This window comes from Pocillopora damicornis, chromosome 13 (assembly GCF_964200805.1).
Source record: "Pocillopora damicornis chromosome 13, jaPocDami1.2, whole genome shotgun sequence".
In the NCBI taxonomy this organism is placed as follows: Eukaryota; Metazoa; Cnidaria; class Anthozoa; order Scleractinia; family Pocilloporidae; genus Pocillopora; species Pocillopora damicornis.
Window position 1 is genome coordinate 3,407,763 of NC_142682.1, and position 24,980 is coordinate 3,432,742.

General features: G+C 41.9%; 1 protein-coding gene across 1 annotated transcript; it reads left to right on the forward strand.

Moving 5' to 3' along the window:
• The first annotated feature begins 214 nt into the window (after positions 1–214).
• On the forward strand, positions 215–24,447 carry LOC149035028 (uncharacterized). The gene is made up of 3 exons (XM_089192456.1): positions 215–379; positions 10,761–11,734; positions 12,257–24,447. The coding sequence occupies exons 2-3, from the start codon at positions 10,789–10,791 to the stop codon at positions 23,833–23,835; spliced, it is 12,525 nt and encodes a 4,174-aa protein (XP_089048582.1). The 5' UTR covers positions 215–379; positions 10,761–10,788; the 3' UTR covers positions 23,836–24,447.
• The last annotated feature ends 533 nt before the right edge of the window (positions 24,448–24,980 follow it).

Below are 24,980 nucleotides of genomic sequence, written 5' to 3' on the forward strand. Positions count from 1 at the left end.
ATTAAAAATACTGTAAGGAAACTGTAAAATGACAAACGGCGAATGTATTTACTGTGAAACAGTTGACTATTATATGTCCTGGATGGCTCTTGAGAAAGTAATCTGGTAATCCCAGTAATCTGGGAATTTCGTGTCACAGGAAATTGGGCAGAGGCGCGCGTTGCATCAAGGGTGAAAATGGGCCTTTAAGTCTTTTTACAATCATCACGCCACCAGAGTTAATGAGCGGACATAATTAGACAGCACAGGTACAAAGGAACAAGAATATAGATCGAAAGTACCATTCAGCTTGGCTGAAGTTCTAAATTGCGCCATCTAATCGATGATATACAAGACTCTTCGTTTTTCAAAAGAATTCAAAGTAACTGCAATACGAGAGGTATGTGAAAATATCTGATCAAGCTGTATTACTTTAAATGCTACACAATCCTGCCGCGTGGCTGAGCGGAATCATAATATTATTGGAATGATTTGAGAAATTGTTCTTCGTTGGCTTAAAACAGCCCAATATGAAGGTCTTTTGTGGATCAAGTGTCGAAAGCGCGTATTTCGATGTTAAATTTCATACGCGTACGCAAAAGCTAAGCGAAAGAAAAGATGTCGTGTATAAGTTAATTATGTCTGATAGAACCAAAGCTATAATCATGAAAATAAAAGATGGTTGGTAAAGCTGAAACGATAGGACCTTCCAATTTTCCCAACACATGTTAGATACATACACCTTATTCGATTAAAATAAAATACGATACGAAATATTTTCTTCATTGCTCGTATTTTTCCTCGCCCCATCCGAGGCTAGGAAAAATATTTCGAAACTCTCAAAATATCTGCGTGTATTATGTGTATATATCGATGATGCACAAGGCACATGTATGTTCAATATAGAAAAGACGAAGAAGCGGAAGATGTTTAACTTATATGCAACATACTGGCTTTTTTATTTATTTCAAGTAGCATGCACGTATAAAACATAACATTGAAATACGTGCATTCGATAAATTGTTCACAAAGGACATTTTTAACCACAAGCAGACAACCCTGTGGGTTTGAGGCCGCGTGACGTCACTTATTTGATACGCTATTTTAACTCTTATATTGTTTGTAATTTGCAACGGTTGATCTCGGCCAGGCGCAAGTGATCCCGTGAAATGTTTCACAGATTCGGCAAATCGTAACATTTCATTCCCAAAATCCGCTTAATGACAGTCAGATTAATAAAGTTCACTTAGCTTCGTTTTTCTGTGTTGTCTCGAGTGATTTTGCGGGGTTTTAGGACGGTTAATTTCCCACTTTGCACTGATGCCCCTCCGAAGGCAAAGGAAAAACACAAGGTGTGCAACTTCCAGGACCGTCTGGGCCGAAAGCCTCCAGAACTTCGCCGAATTTCTTCCGCTTCCAAATGCCGCTCACCTCCCAGCTTCGGGCACGTTTAAAGTCGATGAACGTGTAAGAGCTAAGCCAAAAATCAGTGCAATTGTCCACCTCTAACCACCTCATAAGCCTGCTCGATTTCCGACATTCGCTTATCATCTGCCGTCGACACATGATGTGGACAGAAGAGGTCGATCATAAGCCTTCGATTGACCGTATTAAAATTCAGTTAATCACTAACTGAGTTCAGATTTCACCCGACCCTGCCGGTCGAAAGACGGTACAAACTGACTGTCATTAAGCGGATTTTGGGGATGAAATGTTACGATTTTCGGAATTTATGAAACAATTCTCGAGATCACTTGCGTCTTGCCGAGATCGACCATTGCAAATTACAAACAATGTAAGAGTTCAAATGGCGTATGAAATAACTGACGTCACGCGGCATCAAACCCACAGGGTTGTCTGCCTGTGTTTAATAAACATGACACCGGGGGAAATTAAATATGTATTATTTAAAATGCTATACAGTCTCGCCGCGTGGTTAAGCGGAATCACAACATTACTAGAATGATTCGAGGATTTGTTGGCTGAATTAGCTCGATATGGTAAGGGCCCGGGTGCAATAGGCACATATTTGTTTCAAACGGGCCATGAAGGCAAAAAAAAAATACCACAAATGCGTCGAATAACATTTTATTTAGCTTTCTTGAGATATTCAGACCGAGCTGAAATTTACATATGCAATTTTCAGAGCTTTATTCGTAACCTTCCTTCCTCCTCAAAGATTTTGTTAATCTCTTGTCAACAATTATTAACCACGAACACATGGTGTGATCTGCCTGTGTTCGGAGAAGGAAACCTAGAAATGGCTAACTCGCTATAATGTTATTGGCCTCAACAAAGTAAGCTTTTAGACAACAAGCAATGCACTGTAGAAGTAATTGAAAATTTGACTGTAATTTAACTTCTTAGGAGCGGTCGTAAATACAAGCATACAAACTCTTACATTTTCGCCATGACGCTTATAACGCCACGGGTGGCCCAAGCTCCAGCTGTGAGATGATCATCATGCGAAATAAGCGGAGTCATGGTGAAATTATAAGAGTTTGTATGGGAATATTTATTACCGCTCTTAGGAATATAAATCAGTCAAATTCTTAATAAAAATTACCTCACCTTACTTCCACGGTGCATCGCTTGCTATCTGACCGCTTACTATGTTATAAAGAACCCATTTGGGTGAGTTATCCATTTTTAGGTTTACTACGTACATAAGAAAACCCTAAGGCTGAACACTCCATTTCCGAACGCCCGATCCGAGACACCAAACATTCAAGTTCAAAATGACCGGGCGGCCATAATTCCAACGCAGAATCCAAGCACATACACTGTAGTTTCGTTTCAATTCACTAAAAACTCAATCTTCTTTTTTTCTTCTCAATCTTTAATGATACTCATGGGTTAGCATGATTACGTTTTGCCGACGGGCGGCCATAAATCCAGCGCAGAATCCAAGCACATATACTGTGAGTATCATTTAGCACCGGCACAAGTCGACAGGCACACGCACAAAAAGTCAGGCGAAAAACCGATTAAAATGATTTGTACGATCGAGTAAAAACTCTATTAACCAGAAGTGTTTACTATTACAACTGCCTCCCACCTCTCCCTGCGTAGTAATAGTCCGTCTCTCACCCCTCCCTGAGTGATAACACTCTGCCTCCCACCCCTCCCTCAGTACTGATAGGCTGCATCCCACCCCTCCCTCAGTACTAATTGTGTGCTTCCCCCCTATAGAATGGTAAAAAAAAAAAGGTCCAACAAATAGTCCAGTCCATATTTTACTCTATGCCTTAAACTGGAAATTTTTGAAGCAAACTGCGGCGTAGCGTCGGTTTCACACGGGAGATTGAGTTTTTAGTGAATTGAAGTGAAACTACAGTATATGTGCTTAGATTCCGCGTTGGATTTCTGGCCGCTCGGTCATTTTGAACTTTGAAATGGATAACTCGCTAAAATGGGTTCTTTACAACATAGTAAGCGGTCAAATAGCAAGCGATGCACCGTGGAAGTAAGGTGAGTTATTTTCATTGAGAATTTGACTGTATTTTTGATTCCTAAGAGCGGTCGTAAATATTCCCATACAAACTCTTATAATTTCGCCATGACTCCGCTTTATTTCTCACAGCTGGAGCTTGGGTGGCCTGTGGCGTAATAAGCGTCATGGTGAAAATGTAAGAGCTTGGGCCACCTGTGATTATGCAAGATGGTCATCTCACAGCTGGAGCTTGGGCTGCCTGCGATTACGCAAGATGGTCATCTCGCAGCTGGAGCCTGGACTGCCTGTGGCCAATCAAGAAAATTTGATCTCCCTTTTTAAATGCGAGTCTTTTAGGCTAAAGGCCGCTGCCAAAATATTTGATTTTTACGCGGCAAGCAAACGGTGAGGGTTAAAGATTTGTACCTCGGGATACTTCATGACGATCAGCACTCTGGATACACCGGATACAACTATTATGGCTCCCAAGAATGCGTTTAGGCTGAATCCCCAGACTAAGTTCTGCTAAATTTGAATATCCATAATTGATATTTTGTGTTTTTAACAAATAATTTTCTGTTTTCATGCGTCCGCGATTAACAAACAGAAAATTTGGCGGAGACAAATTTTGTCGAGATTTTGGTGGAGCAAAACAAATTTAGTCAGCCAAGTGCGCCTCGGCCTGAGCGGAAAAAATTTGACAGCAAGGCTGCGAGGGAACAAGACTACAGATCGGAAGTACTGTTCAGCCTGGATTAAGTTCTAAATTGTGTTATCTAGTCAAAAATTGATGCAAGAGGTCCCTCGTTTTTCAAAAGAACTCCTAGTAAATACAATACGAGAGGTGTTAAAATATTTGATCATGCTATTTTAATAAAAATGCGATTCAACCTCGCTGAGTGGCTAGGCGGAAAATAAGTATTTAAGATGGAAGGGTATTAATCATTGTCGCGTCGGAAAGGTAAAGTCGAGTGAAAGAACTGTGGTGAATTTGCGGTGTCACTTCGTTAAGATTGCTCGAAAGCTTCTCAAAAGTCACAGAGAGATCTAAGTAAAAATAGCCGCTCAACACAAAATAATAAACGCTTTTCCCCATAGTAGTCTGGGAATACAGCATAAATTAATAACCTGTGTAAACTTAATAAGGTGTTTTTTTTTTTTTTAAGATAAAACTGACATTTGAAGAGGAAGACAATAGAAGTAAATCCTGAGTTTTTTCCTTTGCCACTTCGTGAGATTGCTTTGAAAGCTTCCAAAAAGTTACCGACCTGCCTATCAAATAAGGAAATGACTACATTTACCATTCGTGTATTGTATTTAATGGTCCACAGCCGCACTTGAAGTAAGAACAAACTAAGAAATTAAGAAAGCAAGAAAACCAACAAATAAGCAAAAAAAAATTGCAATTTTTTTCCTTTGAACAACTAAAAATCAGGTGACCTTGCCTTTGCAAACTTAAGAGAGAGTATCCATAAAAGCGGTCCGGCCGATCTGTACATTGAAAGACTTTCATGTCCTTCTACTAAAGCCACAATCCGCTTGATGGGATATTTTAAATTTATCGAGTTATGAGAGATTTTCTGATCACCTCAGCGAACACTCGTGGCGAACCGTATCGAGGCTCAAATTTAAGGTAACATTGGAGGTTGATTTTACGAAAAATGTCGCGCTCTTTATAAAAAAAAAAACACCAAAACCTGTTAAACTGAGTCCTTTTGAGCTACCAGAATGATTTTTATGACGGTTCAGCGCGAAAGAAGGCCGTGCCGACCATTTAACTAACCTCATATTGTACTGTTTGATCATGCACGCGAAAACGGCTCAAATACAAAATTTATTTCTGTAAAAGTACAGCGAGCTATTTCAATTAAACTGGCTCATTTGGAAAGAAGACAGCTTATATAATATCCTCACGGAAGAAAACCTTGCGGTATCTCGCTACTAAAAAAAATTATAGCGATGTGAAACTGCCAGATTTTCAAAATAACCAAGTTTTTACCTCCATTTTGTCAGACTGGTCGGAATAAATTTTTCCAGTACCACCGGTTGCAAACAAGCCTGAAACAACAAAAAAGACAGCAAAAACTATGTAAAAATCCTTAAAGGCCATCTAGAGGCGATCAAAGCGTTCTTGAATGCTTACCTTGCCAGTACATTGTGAGATTTCACCGCGTCGTTTAAGATCTTTATCGAAGTTCGCTCTTCGATTCCACAAGAACGAGAGGTTACTTCCACTCAACCTTGGATGTGAAACGGCTACAAATGAAGAAGTAACGGGATTTCCTGTTTAGTTTCCCGTGGCATGTTAGCAAATTAGTTTACCCAGACTATTGACCGTATGCAGAACGAAAAGAGACTGGGAACGATCAAGTTGAAAACGAGGCTAGTTGGGCCTGGTAAATAAAAATGGCCGCCTGATGTGAAGGGCGCGGTCAGCATTAGATGGTCAGCATTAGATTCCATCCACCAAAACCACCTTGGTCGAGAGGGACTGAGATGGAATGATGGACAACTCATGACTTGTTATACTAAATGAAAATTACGAAGCTACGACAACATGCCGACTTATCCCGATGACTTAAGTGTATTATTTGTTTGGGAAATTGCGTCAAAACTTTTTACTCAAGAAATGGTAAGTATTAATTTATTGTTCGATTGTAGTATTATAAAACATTTTACGCAATTTTATACAGATATTTCACGTATTTAAAAGGTGCCCAGATGTTACGTAGTTTTGGTGGATGTCATTAGGGAACATCCACCAAAACTTTGACCAAAACCATCAACAATATATTTTTTAAATTTTATCTATAGCCACTATTAGATGTTCAGGGAGACAAAAGATTTATACCAATAATTAGCAGTTAGTGCTCTGGCTAATTATTTTTTATGGTGCACAATTGCTGACCGACCAAACGTTCTTAATGATTATCATAACTCATAACACATAGGATAAAGTGGTTTTGGTGGATGTTTCTCTCCATCCACCAAAACCACCATAGCAACTTCTGCTACTTCCTTACAAAAGACTGATGTGACCTGCTATTTGGAGTACATAACCACAATCTATTTCTTTGTATGTAGAGATATTTTGCAAAGTTCTTGAGTCAGCACCTTTTATTACTGAAACCATAATCATAACATGGTGCACAATATAGAATGCAAAAGGTTCTGGTGTGGCAATCATGTAATCTTGAAACAGGAGAGTTTTTAACTGACTTAAACAGACATTTGCAACAAAATCCCAGGTCCAGAAATTTCTTCCACTATTTCTGCTAAAATCATAACCTTTAAGTACAACAAATCAGCACATCAAAAATTGTTATCAGGGGTCTGAAAATCCTATAAATCTTTCACATTTATTTCAAGTATCCTTTAATTTCACATGGATGAATAAGTATACACTCAAGATGCAGAATGTCTTACATTTTACAAATTATTTCCCTTTTTATGAATAGACAGTGAAAGGCCTTTGCCACATTGGTGAATCAAACCATTGTATACCATGCATTTTGTGATAATTGTTTGTTTTTGCTCACAATATCCAGAAAAATGGAGGGGATAAATTTAAATAGCAAATTCTATTAATGGTTAAAATTAAATAACATTGGAAGGTCAAATTAACTTTGTACTGTTTAAAATTCAGTTTTGGTTTCTTGCTTATTCCAGCCTCTTAATATTCAAAAGTATTCCTTGTCATTTTTGTGTTCTTTTGTGTACATAACTTGAAAAACAAACACAGAGAAAGGAAACCACAAAGGATTAAACTTGAAGCTAAAGCAAAGTTTAAGTTGAGCCATAGCTGATCCAAATACTGAGCACTTTATATTGTAACCCATTTAGCAGTAAAGTTTATCTAGTATATGTCTGCCAGCTTGTCACAAGTCTTACCCCTCTCCTTCAAAAGTCTCTATAAATAAATTTTTCTTTGTGGTCCCTAATTGATGATAAGTATATTACAGCTCCTCAATTTTCCTCTCTCAAGTCAAGGTTACTCTAAATTTAACAAAGTAATGGACTTCATAAAACTCAAACTATAACTCAGCTGGCTGCTACTTGCAACCTTAATTTCTTGATATCAGTATACAATAATCAATATGTTATAAATAAGAACCCTAATGCTTAATTTTGCAGTGATCACCTTCCTCCTTTTCATTTGCAGACCAGACTGGACCCTCTATAGGTGTGTTTGCTTGTTTTGAGTGGGGATGGAAGAAAAGGAGTCATGCCGCATATCTGATTTATTAAACCAGATTTGTTCTGTTTATACATGAGTAGAACTACCTTGTTCTCTGAAAAAAATAAAATTTCTCGCATTTTTATCTGTGTTTTGCAGTCAAACTTCCTTGTGTCTTGGACAAGAAATCTTATTTTCTTGAAAACAAAATCTTTGTTTCCAGCCTTCTGTAATAGGTAAATATAACAGTGTAAGATGAGTGACAGTGTATTTCTCAAGTTATTTTTTGGAATGTGACAAAACGGAAGTGTCATAGTGTGATAAGGAGCCAATATATGATTGCTTGATAGAAAGCAAAAAATGCAGAATTGCATATATTTTCTCCTTTGTCAGCAGCATATGTTAGTGAAAAGTTCTTATAATTGTTAACTTCTAACCATCTTCAATTTAGCCAAGATTGAACTGTTATCACGTTTGTCATAAAAGTATTCTGAGATCAATGTCATATGACCCATTCATGTATTTGACCTTTCGAATTAGCAAGCCATAGTTGACAGTAACACAAAGGTTGAGGATAAAAAGACATTATTATATACAGTACTTCTTCAGCATATTTTCGTTTCCTTTTCTCTCCAGCTGTTCTATCTTTGCCGTGCTGGCAATTGAACACTTTCCTTCCCAAAATTAGGAAAGGCACACCAGTAACAAACGAATTTTTGCTCCTTAAATATCTCATGCATCTTCCCCGAGTATTTTGTGACTTCTGTCCGAGGAAGGAGGTGTAAGCATTAAGTTAACCCGAATGATTCCACAATTGTGGTATCATCCAAGCCATGCCAGAGGACTTGAACTAGGTAAACTAGTGAGAATGCAAAATAGCGATAGCAATGCTTTGTAATGCCAAAGAGCTGTATCAATATATATATATATACACCGGTGTTCCGGAAACCTTTGACAGCTTTAGAGAAAGAAAACTTCGTCGTCAATCCTGTCTCAAATTCCGCAATAAGTTTATGCGCCTCATCAACAGAATTGACGTATCCTAAATTATCTGCATGTCTACCATCAAGCAATGGTTCGCGACTTAAAATTCTCGCTGTGCTGTTTCTGTTTGTTCCTCAAGAATCATGGGATTTACAGCTTCGAATGTTCGGCTACATCACTTGCGGATTTCCGAGAATCTTCGGTTATGTTTTGCAAGTCATTAAATATTCCATCTCAGTCCCTCTCGACCGAGGTGGTTTTGGTGGATGGAATCTAATGCTGACCAGTAAACAAGGCCCAACTAGCCTCGTTTTCAAGTTGATCGCTCCCAGTCTCTTTTCGTTCTGCATAGGGTCAATTTTCCTGCTACGAAGTTCGGAACAAATGATGTTTACTTCTTTAAGACAACCGCTGATCAGACTCTTGTAATTGAGGCTCACGTGGGCCCTGATGAAATATGGCGGGGGGCGAAGAGAGGAGCGGGAGCGGGGAGTGAACTGGGACGTTAAGTGAAAAAATTTGATACGTTTTCTGTGCACAGCGAAATATTATGGATTTTGTTCTAATATCTAATAATATCTATTTCTACTCTTTTTTTTTAGCTATTAAAACGTTGTTTTTGTTACAGGAGGGGATACCGCAATCTAAGTAAATGTTGAAAAACTGTTTAATAGAGCGAATCTTTTAATTTATATGAGCAAGTTTTTGGTTATCGTTTTTTTTAATGTACGTAGAGTCAAATGTGAGACTCAGTGCCTGCTAAATTTTTCCACTACTTGCAAAAAAACCACCTTGTTTATGTTTCTTACTTGCAAATCAGTGCGTAATCGAAACTAATTGGCGTTGCAAGCTGAAACAAAGTTATAATTTTCTCATACCTCGTTGTACATTTGAAGAGCTTGTTATGGCTGGAGCCTGCTTTTTAAAAAGCACGGACGGTGAAAAATGTGGTCCGTAGCGCGGCGCGAGTGGTGTAGTTCGGTTGGAGGAATGTGATGATAAAATTGAAAACCATTTGATAAGCTGCCATCTTCTCAAAGAAAGGCTTAGAGAATGGGAGCTTATACTTGCAAGGGCTGGCCTGTTCAATTTGCCCCGGGAAAATGTTGAAAAAATGTGGATTTGCTACAGGCATCGCCACTTACTGGGAAAGTTTTGGAGAAGTAAGCTAACTTGTCCGTACCCTGAGCACCGCGGTGAAAACAGACGCGTTCTTGGAAGAGATGTTATTACCTTGAACTCTCACAATGTACCGACAAGGTAAGCGTTCAAGAACGCTTTGGTCGCTTCTAGATGGCCTTCAGGGATTTTTACATAGTTTTTTGCTGTCTTTTTCGTTGTTTCAGGCTTGTTTGCAACCGGTGGTACTGGAAAAATTTATTCCGACCGGTCTGTCAAAATGGAGGTATAAACTTGGTTATTTTGAAAATCTGGCAGTTTCATAGCGCTATAAATTTTTTTTAGTAGCGAGATACCGCAAGGTTTTCTTCCGTGAGGATATTATATAAGCTGTCTTCTTTCCAAATGAGCCAGTTTAATTGAAATAGCTCGCTGTACTTTTACAGAAATAAATTTTATATTGGAGCTGTTTTCGCGTGCATGATCAAACAATACAATATGGGATTAGTTAAATGGTCAGCACGGCCTTCTTTCGCGCTGAACCGTTATAAAAATCACTCTCGTAGCTGAAAAGGCTTCAGTTTAACCGGTTTTGGTGTTTTTTTTTATAAAGGGCGCGACATTTTTCGTAAAATCAACCTCCAATGCTTCAAGCTAGATCGACCGGACCGCTTTTATAAATACTCTCTCTTAATGCATTACAATAGCGTATTTTGGTCGAAGCATGATGTCGTTTTCCAACATATGCGTGATATTGAAATTCACCATGATTTGTGCTTTATGACCAAATTTATTTCTTACTGAATTCTGGAGCATCTTGCATTACAGAACTTCTTTTGATTGGTTTCGTTTCGTCCTTAGCTATCCTGCAACCCTACTCAATGATAGATCTATCCGAAAAACGAACTAAAAGTAACTATGATGAACGGACAGTAATTATTAACGAAAGGCGTTGATTAAAAATGACCCTTCTTTCACAAATCGAAAAGAAACGTTTGCTGAGAGAACCCATCCGTGGAAATAACTTTCAGCTATTTTAATTTGTTTGTTTGTTTGGTTATTTCTCAGATTCCGCGACACCCGGTCGTTGAGTAGAATGGCCTTACAACCATTTACGAATGAACAGTTGAATTATTTCAAGTTTGCTTGCATCGTACTGAATGAAATTCCTAAAGCTCTACGACAAACTTTTAAACAGATGTGGAACAACACCTTTGCGTCACTTCCTGGTTTTCAGTCTTGGGATGACTCTAATGCTGTACGTAACTTGTTCTTAAGTACTGAAGGTGGAGCATCCAAAGTCCCTACACATCTTTCCTATGATGAATGGGATTGCACAGTCTTGTTCCAGGCCACCATCTATGCGCGGTCCTTTGCTTTGCCAGATAGCAAAGGCCATCACAGGATACTTCATGATTTGTACTTGAGGTCCCGTAAATTACCACGCGGTATTTTCCATTCTTCTGTAGTTAGTCCGACTGGAGATGACGCAGAAACCTTTGCACTGGCGATCGATCAGCTTCGTTTGTTGAGAAATTCGCTCTGTCATTTAAATAAATCCGAATTGGACAAAATAGTGTTTGATCGGTACGTTCAACTCGCTAAAGACGCGATTAAAGCCCTTGGAGTTGATACTAAACCTATTGACGCTGTTGGAAGTTTGACTGAATCTGACTTTCCCACCGAGAAAGTTCGGAAGTTAGAAGATGCTGCCAGAAAAGAGCTTCTAAAAAGAAACGAATTCCTCGAAGAAGAAGTTATTGATGACTTGCATCTCTTACAAAAATCTCAGAAGGAAGGTATTGAAGGGCTAAAGAAGACAATCGAGTCTGCAAATGCCACTACCCAAGGCACGATTGAAACTAAGTTTGCCGAGCTTCAAATTGAAAGCAGAACTGTCAGAGAATGTGTTAAAGTAGAACTACATCGTCTACAGGAATCGCACAAAGATGACACTGAGAACCTGAAAGAGGCAATCGTTAAGAAGATGAACGAGTTTAGCCAAGAGATAAAAGAAATTCTAAAGGAGCCGCAAAGTTCAGGTGAAAAGCAAATTAAAACGAAATGTTTTGTGATTCTGATTTGACCAGAACTTGAACCGCGCATTCATCGGGTTTCACCGAGTGATTTGGTGATGCTTAGTACCTTTCTTTTAGCGCTACTGACGATTTAGTGTCCTTCACAGTCGTTGAATAGTCTTGTAAGTAATCGACACACAATGCGTTCTCTCTGAAAAAACTAATTACGTGACGAGGCAAAAATAGGCTGCATGGAAAACTACTCAAATTTCATCTCTCAATATTTTATATAATTATATTTTTCTGAGGTAGAAATACTGCTAGACTTAATTCATTCATTTCAATGCCGTCTATCAGTCCGAAAACGAGGCTGACCTGTGAAAATAGATCTTCCGGATTTCATATTCATTTTTTCTGCTGAATAACGCAGGGGTTGATTGAATTGTGCCAGAGGTTGAATTTTTAAATCTGTAGAAATAAAACAAACAAAGAGGCCTCCAATCTGCTATGTTTTATCAAAGATTAATTAAACCGTTGTGATTGCAGCCACAAAAGAGGGAGAGCTTACCCAATATATGCTTAAAGATAACACCTCAGCCACTGAGTCACACAAGCAAGCACTAAACATCAGACAAACGGTATTGGGTAAAGATCATGAGAACAGCGCTGACAGCTACGATGAGCTAGGGGTTACCCAATATATGATTAAGGATTACACCTCAGCCATTGAGTCATACAAGCGAGCACTAAACATCCGACAAAAGGTATTGGGTGAGGATCATGAGAAGACCGCTCAGAGCCACCATAACTTGGGTATTACCCAATATATGCTTAGAGATTATACCTCAGCCGCTGAGTCACACAAACGAGCACTAAGGATCAGACAAAAAGTATTGAGCGAAGATCACAAGACGACCGCTGACAGCCACCATAACCTGGGGCGTACCCAATATATGCTTAAGGAGTACACCTCAGCAAGTGAGTCACACAAGCAAGCACTAAAGATCAGACAAAAGGTATTGGGTGAAGATCATGAGAAGACAGCTGACAGCTACAATGAACTGGGGCGTACCCAACACATGCTTAAGGATTGCACCTCAGCCACTGAGTCACACAAGCGAGCACTCAACATCAGGCAAAAAGTGCTAGGTGAAGATCACGAGAACGCCGCTAACAGCTACAATGAGCTAGGGGTTACCCTATATATGCTTGGAGATTACACCTCAGCCACTGAGTCACACAAGCGAGCACTAAAGATCAGACAAAAGGTATTGGGTGAAGATCATGAGAACACTGCTGACAGCTACAATGAGCTAGGGGTTACCCAATATATGCTTGGAGATTACACCTCAGCCACTGAGTCACACACGCGAGCACTAAATATACGACAGAAGGTATTGGATAAAGATCATGAAAAGACCGCTCAGAGCCACCATAACTTGGCTATTACCCAAAATATGCTTAGAGATTACACCTCAGCCTCTGAATCACACGAGCGAGCACTAAATATCAGACAAAAGGTATTAGGTGAAGGTCATGAGAAGACCGCTGACAGCTACCATAACTTAGCGTGTACCCAATATATGCTTAAGAATTACGCCTCAGCCTCTGAGTCACACAAGCAAGCACTAAAGATCAGACAAAAGGTATTGGGTGAAGATCATGAGAAGACAGCTGACAGCTACAATGAGCTAGGGCGTACCCAATATATGCTTAAGGAGTACACCTCAGCCACTGAGTCACATAAGCTAGCACTAAATATTTCACAAAAGCTATTGGGTGAAGATCACAAAATAACCGCCGACAGCCATCATAATCTGGGGCGTACCCAATATATGCTTAAGGAGTACGCCTCAGCCGCTGAGTCGCACAAGCAAGCACTAAATATCAGAAAAAAGATACTAGGTGAAGATCATGAGAACACCGCTGACAGCTACCGTGAGGTGGGACGTACCCAATATATGCTTAAGGAGTACACCTCTGCCACTGAGTCACACAAGCGAGCACTAAACATCAGACAAAAGATATTGGGTGAAGGTCATGAGAACACCGCTGACAGCTACCATGAGGTGGGACGTACCCAATATATGCTTAAGGAGTACACCTCTGCCACTGAGTCACACAAGCGAGCACTAAACATCAGACAAAAAGTATTGGGTGAAGGTCATGAGAACACCGCTGACAGCTACAGTGAGCTAGGGGTTGCCCAATGTATGCTTAAGGATAACGCGTCAGCCTCTGAGTCACACAAGCAAGCACTTAACATCAGACGAAAAGTATTGGGAGAAAATCATGAGAAGACCGCTGACAGCTACAATGAGCTAGGGCTTACCCAATATACGCTTAAGGAGTACACCCCAGCCATCGAGTCACACAAGCGAGCACTAAAGATCAGACAAAGGGTATTGGGTGAAGATCATGAGAAGACCGCTGACAGCTACCATAACTTAGGGTGTACCCAACATTTGCTAAAGAATTACGCCTCAGCCTCTGAGTCACACAAGCGAACACTAAACATCAGACAAAAGGTATTGGGTGAAGATCACAAGATAACCGCTGACAGCCACCATCATTTGGGGCGTACCCAATATATGCTTTTGAAGTACACCTCAGCCACTGAGTCACACAAGCGAGCACTAAACATCAGACAAAAGGTTTTGAGTGAAGATCATGAGAAGACCGCTGACAGCTACTATGAGCTGGGACGTACCCAATATATGCTTAAGGATTACACCTCAGCTACTGAGTCACACAACCGAGCACTAAAGATCAGACAAAAGGTATTGGGTGAAGATCACAAGACGACCGCCGACAGCCACCATAACCTCGGACGTGCCCAATATATGCTTAAGGAGTACACCTCAGCCACTGATTCACACAAGCGAGCACTAAACATCAGACAAACGATATTGAGTGAAGGTCATGAAAACAGCGCTGACAGCTACCATGAGCTGGGGCGTACGCAATATATGCTTAAGGAGTACACCTCAGCCATTGAGTCACACAAGCGAGCACTAAACATCAGACAAAAGGTATTGGGTGAAGATCATGAGAACACGGCTGACAGCTACAGTGAGCTGGGACGTACCCAATGTATGCTTAAGGAAAACACGTCAGCCTCTGAGTCACACCAGCGAGCTCTTAACATCAGGCGAAAAGTATTGGGTGAAGATCATGAGAACACCGCTAACAGCTACAATGAGCTAGGGCTTACCCAATATACGCTTAAGAAGTACACCTCAGCCATTGAGTCACACAAGCAAGCACTAAAGATCAGACAAAAGGTATTGAGTGAAGATCATGAGAAGACAGCTCAGAGCCACTATAACTTGGGGTGTACCCAATATATGCTTACGAAGTACACCTCAGCCACTGAGGCGCACAAGCGGGCATTAACCATCAGACAAAAGGTTTTAAGTGAAGATCATGAGAAGACTGCTGACAGCTACCATAAGCTGGGGCGTACCCAATATATGCTTAAGGATTGCACCTCAGCCACTGAGTCACACAAGCGAGCACTAAAGATCAAACAAAAGTTATTGGGTGAAGATCATGAGAAGACCGCTGACAGCTACCATGAGCTGGGGCGTACACAATATATGCTAAAGAACCACACCTCAGCCACTGAGTCACACAAGCGAGCACTAAATATCAGGCAAACGTTATTAGGTGAAGATCATGAGAAAACTGCAGACAGCTACAATGAGTTGGGGCTTACTCAATATATCCTTAAGGAGTACACCTCAGCCACTAAGTCACACAAGGTAGCACTAAACATCAGACAAAACGTATTGGGGGAAGATCATGAGAAAACCGCTGACAGCTACACTGAGCTGGGGCGTACCCAATATATGCTTAGTGATTACACCTCAGCCACTGAGTCACACAAGGTAGCACTAAAAATCAGACAGGAGGTATTGGGAGAAAATCATGAGAAGACCGCTGACAGCTACAATGAGCTCGGAGTTACCCAATATATACTTAAGGAGTACACCTCAGCCATTGAGTCACACAAGCGAGCACTAAGTATCAGACAAAAGGTATTGGGTGAAGATCATGAGAACACCGCTCAGAGCCACCATAATTTTGGTATAACCCAATATATCATTAGAAATTATTCTTCAGCCACTGAGTCACACAGGCGAGCACTTAAGATAAGACAAAAGGTATTGGGTGAAGATCACGAGAAAACTGGTGAGAGTTACCATAACCAGGGCGCTACGCAATACATGCTTAAAGATTATACCTCAGCCACTGAGTCACACAAACGGGCACTAAAGATCAGACGAAAGGTATTGGGTGAAAATCATAAGATGACCGCTGACAGCCACCATAACTTGGGGCGTACACAATATATGCTTAAGGATTACACCTCAGCCACTGAGTCACACAGGCGAGCACTCAACATTAGACAAAAGGTATTCGGTGAATATCATGAAAACACCGCTGAAAGCTACAATGAGTTGGGGCGTACCCAATTTATGCTTAAGGATTACGCCTCAGCCATTGAGTCACACAAGCGAGCACTAAACATCACACAAAAGGTATTGGGTGAAGATGATGAGAACACCGCTGACAGCCACAATGACTTGGGGCGTACCCAATTTATGCTTAAGGACTACACCTCAGCCATAGAGTCACACAAGCGAGCACTAAAGATCAGACAAAAGGTATTGGGCGAGGAGCATGAGAAAACCTCTGACAGCGAGAATGAGCTGGGGCGTACCCAATATATGCTTAAAGATTACACTCTAGCAACTAAGGCACACAAGCGAGCACTAAACGTCAGACAAAAGGTATTGGGAGAAGATCATGAAAAGACCGCTGACAGCTACGATGAGCTAGGGGTTACCCAATATATGCTTAAGGAGTACACCTCAGCCATTGAGTCACACAAGCGAGCACTAAACATCAGAAAAAAGGTATTGGGTGAAGATCGTGAGAAGACCGCTCAGAGCCACCATAACTTGGGTATTACCCAATGTATGCTTAGAAATTATACCTCAGCTACTGATTCACACAGGCGAGCACTAAAGATCAGACGAAAGGTATTGGGTGAAGATCACGAGGAAACTGCTGACAGCCACCATAATCAGGGGGCTACGCAATATATGCTTAGAGAGTATACCTCAGCCAGTGAGTCACACAAGCGAGCACTAAAGATCAGACAAAAGCTATTCGGTGAAGATCACAGGATGACCGCCAACAGCCATCATTACCTGGGGCGTACCCAATATATGCTTAAGGAGTACACCTCAGCCGCTAAGTCACACAAGCAAGCACTAAAGATCAGACAAAAGGTACTGGGTGAAGATCATGAGAAAACCTCTGACAGCGACAATGAGCTGGGGCGTACCCAATATATGCTTAAAGATTACACCTTAGCAACTAAGTCACACAAGCGAGCACTAAACGTCAGACAAAAGGTATTGGGAGAAGATCATGAAAAGACCGCTGACAGCTACAATGAGTTGGGGCGTACCCAATATATGCTTAATGATTACACCTCAGCCACTGAGTCACATAAGCGAGCACTAAAGATCAGACAAAAGGTATTTGGCGAAGATGATGAGAAAACCTCTGACAGCGACAATGAGCTGGGGCGTACCCAATATATGCTTAAAGATTACACCTTAGCAACTAAGTCACACAAGCGAGCACTAAACGTCAGACAAAAGGTATTGGGAGAAGATCATGAAAAGACCGCTGACAGCTACTATGAGCTAGGGGTTACCCAATATATGCTTAAGGAGTACACCTCAGCCATTAAGTCGCACAAGCGAGCACTAAACATCAGACAAAAGGTATTGGGTGAAGATCGTGAGAAGACCGCTCAGAGCCACCATAACTTGGGTATTACCCAATATATGCTAGGAAATTATACCTTAGCCGCTGAGTCACACAGGCGAACACTAAAGATCAGACGAAAGGTATTGGGTGAAGATCACGAGGAAACTGCTGACAGCCACCATAATCAGGGGGCTACGCAATATATGCTTAGAGAGTGTACCTCAGCCAGTGAGTCACACAAGCGAGCACTAAAGATCAGACAAAAGCTATTCGGTGAAGATCACAGGATGACCGCCGACAGCCATCATAACCTGGGGCGTACCCAATATATGCTTAAGGAGTACACCTCAGCCGCTGAGTCACACAAGCAAGCACTAAAGATCAGACAAAAGGTACTGGGTGAAGATCATGAAAACACCACTGACAGCTACATTGAGTTGGGGCGTACCCAATATATGCTTAAGGATTACACCTCAGCCATTGAGTCACACAAGCGAGCACTAAACATCAGACAAAAGGTATTGGGTGAAGATGATGAAAACACCGCTGACAGCTACAATGAGTTGGGGCGTACCCAATATATGCTTAAGGATTACACCTCAGCCACTGAGTCACACAAACGAGCACTAAACATCAGACAAAAGGTATTTGGCGAGGAGCATGAGAAAACTTCTGACAGCGACAATGAGCTGGGGCGTACCCAATATATGCTAAAAGATCACACCTTAGCAACTAAGTCACACAAGCGAGCACTAAACGTCAGACAAAAGGTATTGGGAGAAGATCATGAAAAGACCGCTGACAGCTACTATGAGCTAGGGGTTACCCAATATATGCTTAAGGAGTACACCTCAGCCATTAAGTCGCACAAGCGAGCACTAAACATCAGACAAAAGGTATTGGGTGAAGATCGTGAGAAGACCGCTCAGAGCCACCATAACTTAGGTATTACCCAATATACGCTTAGAAATTATACCTCAGCCACTGAGTCACACAGGCGAGCACTAAAGATCAGACGAAAGGTATTGGGTGAAGATCACGAGGAAACTGCTGACAGCCACCATAATCAGGGGGCTACGCAATATATGCTTAGAGAGTATACCTCAGCCAGTGAGTCACACAAGCGAGCACTAAAGATCAGACAAAAGCTATTCGGTGAAGATCACAGGATGACCGCCGACAGCCATCATAACCTGGGGCGTACCCAATATATGCTTAAGGAGTACACCTCAGCCGCTAAGTCACACAAGCAAGCACTAAAGATCAGACAAAAGGTACTGGGTGAAGATCATAAAAACACCACTGACAGCTACAATGAGTTGGGGCGTACCCAATATATGCTTAAGGATTACACCTCAGCCATTGAGTCACACAAGCGAGCACTAAACATCAGACAAAAGGTGTTGAGTGAAGATGATGAGAACACCGCTGACAGCTACAATGAGTTGGGGCGTACCCAATTTATGCTTAAGGAATACACCTCAGCCATTGAGTCACACAAGCGAGCATTAAACATCAGACAAAAGGTATTGGGTGAAGATGATGAGAAAACCTCTGACAGCGACAATGAGCTGGGGCGTACCCAATATATGCTTAAGGAATACACCTTAGCAACTAATTCACACAAGCGAGCACTAAACGTCAGACAAAAGGTATTGGGAGAAGATCATGAAAAGACCGCTGATAGTTACTATGAGCTAGGGGTTACCCAATATATGCTTAAGGAGTACACCTCAGCCATTGAGTCACACAAGCGAGCACTAAATATCAGAAAAAAGGTATTGGGTGAAGATCGTGAGAAGACCGCTCAGAGCCACCATAACTTAGGTATTACCCAATATATGCTTAGAAATTATACCTCAGCCACTGATTCACACAGGCGAGCACTAAAGATCAGACGAAAGGTATTGGGTGAAGATCACGAGGAAACTGCTGACAGCCACCATAATCAGGGGGCTACGCAGTATATGCTTAGAGAGTATACCTCAGCCAGTGAGTCACACAAGCGAGCACTAAAGATCAGACAAAAGCTATTCGGTGAAGATCACAGGATGACCGCCGACAGCCATCATAACCTGGGGCGTACCCAATATATGCTTAAGGAGTACACTTCAGCCGCTTGGTCACACAAGCAAGCACTAAAAATCAGACAAGAGGTACTGGGTGAAGATCATGAGAATACCGCTGACAGCTTCCATAACTTGGGGTGTACCCAATATATGCTTAAGATTTGGGTCTTAGCCACTGAGTCACATAACCGAGCACTAAACATCAGGCAAAAGGTATTGGGTGAAGATGATGAGAACACCGCTGACAGCTACAATGAGCTAGGGGTTACCCAATATATGCTTAAGGAGTACACCTTGGCCACTGAGTCACACAAGCAGGCACTAAACATCCGACAAAAGTTATTGGGTGAAGATCATGAGAAGACAGCTCAGAGCCACCGTAACTTGGGTATTACCCAATATATGCTGAAAGATTATACCTTAGCCACTGAGTCACACAAGCGAGCACTAAACATCAGACAGAAGGTATTAGGTGAAGATCACGAGATGACCGCTGACAGCCACCATAACCTGGGGTGTACCCAATATATACTTAAGGAGTACACCTCAGCCAGTGAGTCACACAAGCAAGCACTAAAGATCAGACAAAAGGTATTAGTTGAAGATGATGAGAACACCTCTGACAGCTACAATGAGCTGGGGCGTACCCAATTTATGCTTAAGGAGTACACCTCAGCCATTGAGTCACACAAGGGAGCTCTAAAGATCAGACAAAATATATTGGGTGAAGATCATGAGAACACCGCCGCCAGCTACAGTGAGCTAGGGCTTACCCAATATATGCTTAGAGATTATACCTCAGCCACCAAGTCACACAAACGAGCACTAACGATCAGAGAAAAGGTTTTAGGTGGAGATCATGAGGATACTGCTGAGAGCTACCATAACTGGGGGGTTACGCAATATATGCTTAGAGATTATACCTCAGCCACTGAGTCACACAAGCGAGCACTAAGGATTAGGCAAAAGGTATTTGGTGACTATCATGAGAACACTGCTGATAGCTTCAATGAGTTAGGGGTTACCCAATATATGCTGAAGGATAACACCTTAGCCACTGAGTCACACAAGCGAGCACTAAATATCAGACAAAAGGTATTGGGTGAAGATCATGAAAAGACCGCCCAGAGCCACCATAACTTGGGCATTACGCAATATCTGTTTAGAGACTATACTTCAGCCATTGAGTCACACAAGCGAGCACTAAACATCAGACAAAAGGTATTGGGTGAAGATCACAAGATGACCGCTGACAGCCACCATAACCTAGGGCGTACCCAATATATGCTTAAGGAGTACACCTCAGCCACTGAGTCACACAAGCGAGCTCTTAACATCAGACAAAAGGTATTGGGTGAAGATCATGAGAACACCGCTGACAGCTACAATGAGCTGGGACGTACCCAATATATGCTTTGTGATTACACCTCAGCGACTGAGTCACACAAGCGAGCAGTAAAGATCAGACAAAAGGTACTCGGTGAAGATCTTCAGGAAACTGCTGAGAGCTACCATAACCGGGGAGCTGCGCAATATATGATCAGAGATTATACCTCAGCCACTGAGTCACTCAAGCGAGGACTAAAAATCAGACAAAAGATATTGGGTGAAGATCATGAGAACACTGTTGACAGCTACCATAACTTGGGGTGTAACCAATATATGCTAAACGATTACGTTTTAGCCACCGAGTCTCACAAGCGAGCACTGAAGATCAGACAAAAGGTACTGGGCGAAGATCATGAGAAGAGTGCTGAGAGCTACCATAACTGGGGGGCTACACAATATATGCTCCGAGACTATACCTTAGCCACTGAGTCGCACAAGCGAGCACTGAACATCAGACAAAAGATATTGGGTGAAGATCATGAGAACACCGCTGACAGCTACCATAATCTGGGGTGTGCTCAATATATGCTTAAGAATTACACCTCAGCCACTGAGTCACACAAGCGAGCACTAAACATCAGACAAAAGGTATTAGGAGAAGATCATGAGAACACCGCTGACAGCTACAATGAGCTAGGAGCTACCCGATATATGCTTAAGGATTACACTTCAGCCACAGAATCACAAGAGCGAGCACTAAATATCAGACAAAAGGTATTGGGTGAAAATCATGAGAACACTGCTGACAGCTACAATGAACTGGGGCGTACCCAATATATGCTTAAGGATTACGCCTCAGCCGCAGAGTTACATAAGCGAGCACTAAAAATCAGACAAGAGGTATTGGGTGAAGATCATGAGGAAACTGCCGAGAGCTACCATAACTGGGGGGTTACCCAATATATGCTTAGAGATTATACCTCAGCCACTGAATCACACAAGGCGGCACTAAAGATCGGACAAAAGTTATTGGGTGAAGATCATGAGAACACCGCTGAGAATTACCATAACTTGGAATGTAACCAATATATGCTTATGAATTACGCTCCAGCCAGTGAGTCACACAAGCGAGCACTAAAGATCAGACAGAAGTTAATGGGTGAAGATCATGAAAAAACTGCTGACAGCTACCATCACCAAGGGTGTACCCAACATATGCTTAAGAATTACGCCTCAGCCACTGAGTCACACAAGCGAGCACTAAACATCAGACAAAAGGTATTAGGTGATGATCATGAGAAGACCGCTGACAGCTACCATCACCTGGGGTGTACCCAACATATGCTTAAGAATTACGCCTCAGCCACTGAGTCACACAAGCGAGCACTAAACATCAGACAAAAGGTACTGGGTGAAGATCATGAGAATACCGCCGACAGCTACAGTGAGTTAGGGGTTACTAATTATATGCTTAAGGAGTACACCTCAGCCACGCAGTTACACAAGCGAGCACTAAAGATCAGAGAAAAGGTATTGGGGGAAGATCATGAGAAGACCGCTGACAGTTTCAATGAGCTTGGGCTTACCCAATATATGCTTAAGGAGTACACTTCAGCCACTCAGTCACACAAGCGAGCACTAAAGATCAGACAAAAAGTATTAGGTGAAAATCATAAGGAAACTGCCGACAGCTACCATAACCAAGGGGCTACGCAATATTTGCTTAGAGCTTATACCTCAGCCACAGAGTCACACATGCGAGCACTAAAGATCAGACAAAAGGTATTGGGTGAAGATCATGAGAACACCGCTGATAGCTACCATAACTTGGGGTGTACCCAATATATGCTTAAGGAGTACGCCTCAGCCACTGAGTCACACAATCGAGCACTAAATATCAGACAAAAGGTATTGGGTGAGGATCACGAGAACACCGCTGACAGCTACAATGAGCTGGGGCGTACCCAATATATGCTTCGAGATTATTGCTCAGCCACTGAGTCACACAAGCGAGCACTAAAGATCAGACGAAAGGTATTGGGTGAAGATCATGAGAACACCGCTGACAGCTACCATAACTTGGGGTGTACCCAACATATCCTAAAGAATTATGCCTTAGCCACTGAGTCACATAGGCGAGCACTAAACATCAGACAAAAGGTATTGGGTGAAGATCATGAGAACACCGCTGACAGCTACCATGAACTAGGGGTTACCCATTATATGCTAAGAGGTCTTATCCCAGCTACTGAGTCACACAAGGCAGCACTAAAGATCAGACAAAAGGTATTGGGTGAAGATCATGACAACACCGCTGACAGCTACCATAACTTAGGGTGTACCCAATATAGGCTTATGAATTACACTTCAGCCACTGAGTTACACAAGCGAGCACTAAACATCAGACAGAAGGTATTAGGTGATGATCATGAGAAGACCGCTGACAGCTACAATGAGCTCGGGGTTACCCAATATATGCTTAAGGATTACACCTCAGCCATTGAGTCACACAAGCGAGCACTAAACATCACACGAAAGGTATTGGGTGAAAATCATGTAAAGACTGCTCAGAGCCACCATAACTTGGGTATTACCCAATATATGCTTAGAGATTATACCTCAGCCTCTGAGTCACACAAACGAGCACTTAGGATCAGACGAAAGGTATTGGGTGAAGATCACAAGATGGCCGCTGACAGTTACCATAACCTTGGGCGTACCCAATATATGCTTAAAGAGTACACCTCAGCCACTGAGTCACACAAGCGAGCTCTTAACATCAGACAAAAGGTACTGGGTGAAGATCATGAGAGCACCGCCGACAGTTACAATGAGCTGGGGGTTACCCAATATTTGCTTAAGGAGTACACCTCAGCCACTGAATCACACCAGCGAGCACTAAAGATCAGACAAAGGGTATTGGATGAAGATCATTAGAAGACCGCTGACAGCTACCATGAGCTGGGGATTACAGAAATTGAACTTGGAGATCACACATCAGCTACTGACTCATTCAAGCGAACACTCCGTATGAGACCAAAAAATATTAGGTGAAGAACACGAGAAGACCGTTGATAGCTGCAATTAGCCAGGGGTTATCCAATATATGCTTAAGGATTACACCTCAGCCGCTGGGTAACTCTTCTGATTGGGTTAAGAACACAAAAAGACCGCTAACAGCTACCACGAGCTAGTGCACTTCCCAATATTTGCTCTATCTAGAGATTACACCTGCGTCACTGATTCACTGAAGCAAGCACTAAACATGAGACAAAAGGTACTGGGTGAAGAGCATAATAGGACCCCAAACTGAGGATGTTGAATGATCGAGACGCACTCAGCTACTGATTAATGCAAGCGTGAACTTGACTTCTGTTTAAAATTGCAGTTAGAGGGAGAACGAGCGAGAACCAGTTAAGTGATTGTTAAAGAAATTGCGGACATCGCTGAGATTAAAAAGCAGTAGAGGTTACGTGAAGAATACTCCTCAGTTATGAGTTTTGTAACTTGACAACCTCTCGACTTAACATTAGTCTTTTTGAAAAGGAAAAAAAAGACTTACTTGAACCAGAAGATTAGGACAATCCTGCCATTGAAGACATCAGAAATAAATCTTATTAAGGACAATGCTGATTTTCGTTTACTTCAGACACACCAAACCCATTACTGCTTGGTCGAGTACATCATCCAATCGACATAAAACACAGAACTTCACCGAGATTACCATTTATTTTTCACACCATTAACAAAAAAGAAGCCTTGACTGTGCTCTGTTCTGTTATAAAGTACGCAGGAAGCGGCTAGAGCACGAAAGAAGTGTAGGAGGAACGAGACGTTGTCGAGTGTTTCTTCCTACTTCTTTTGATCTTAATTTGCGATCACGCAGAGGTCATCGCGTCCAGCTCATCATGGCGATCTTCTGTCATCGCAGTAAAGCAAGCCTCAGGAACTACATCGCCGCCCTTCGAGTGAAAAAATAAGAGCTTTCTCTGATATCTTTTCCGTGGCGTTGAGTGGAAGGCCACATCAGTCACTGCAGTCGAGTGTCACGGCGCTGTCATCCCAAGCGATCTTTTATGTTC

Excerpts from the sequence above, each read along its gene's own strand:
- LOC149035028 (XM_089192456.1), top strand. The coding sequence starts at position 10,789 with ATGGCCTTACAACCATTTACGAATGAACAGTTGAATTATTTCAAGTTT. Across the intron at positions 11,735-12,256 it reads AAAGGAGCCGCAAAGTTCAG|CCACAAAAGAGGGAGAGCTT; the intron begins GTGAAAAGCAAA and ends TTGTGATTGCAG.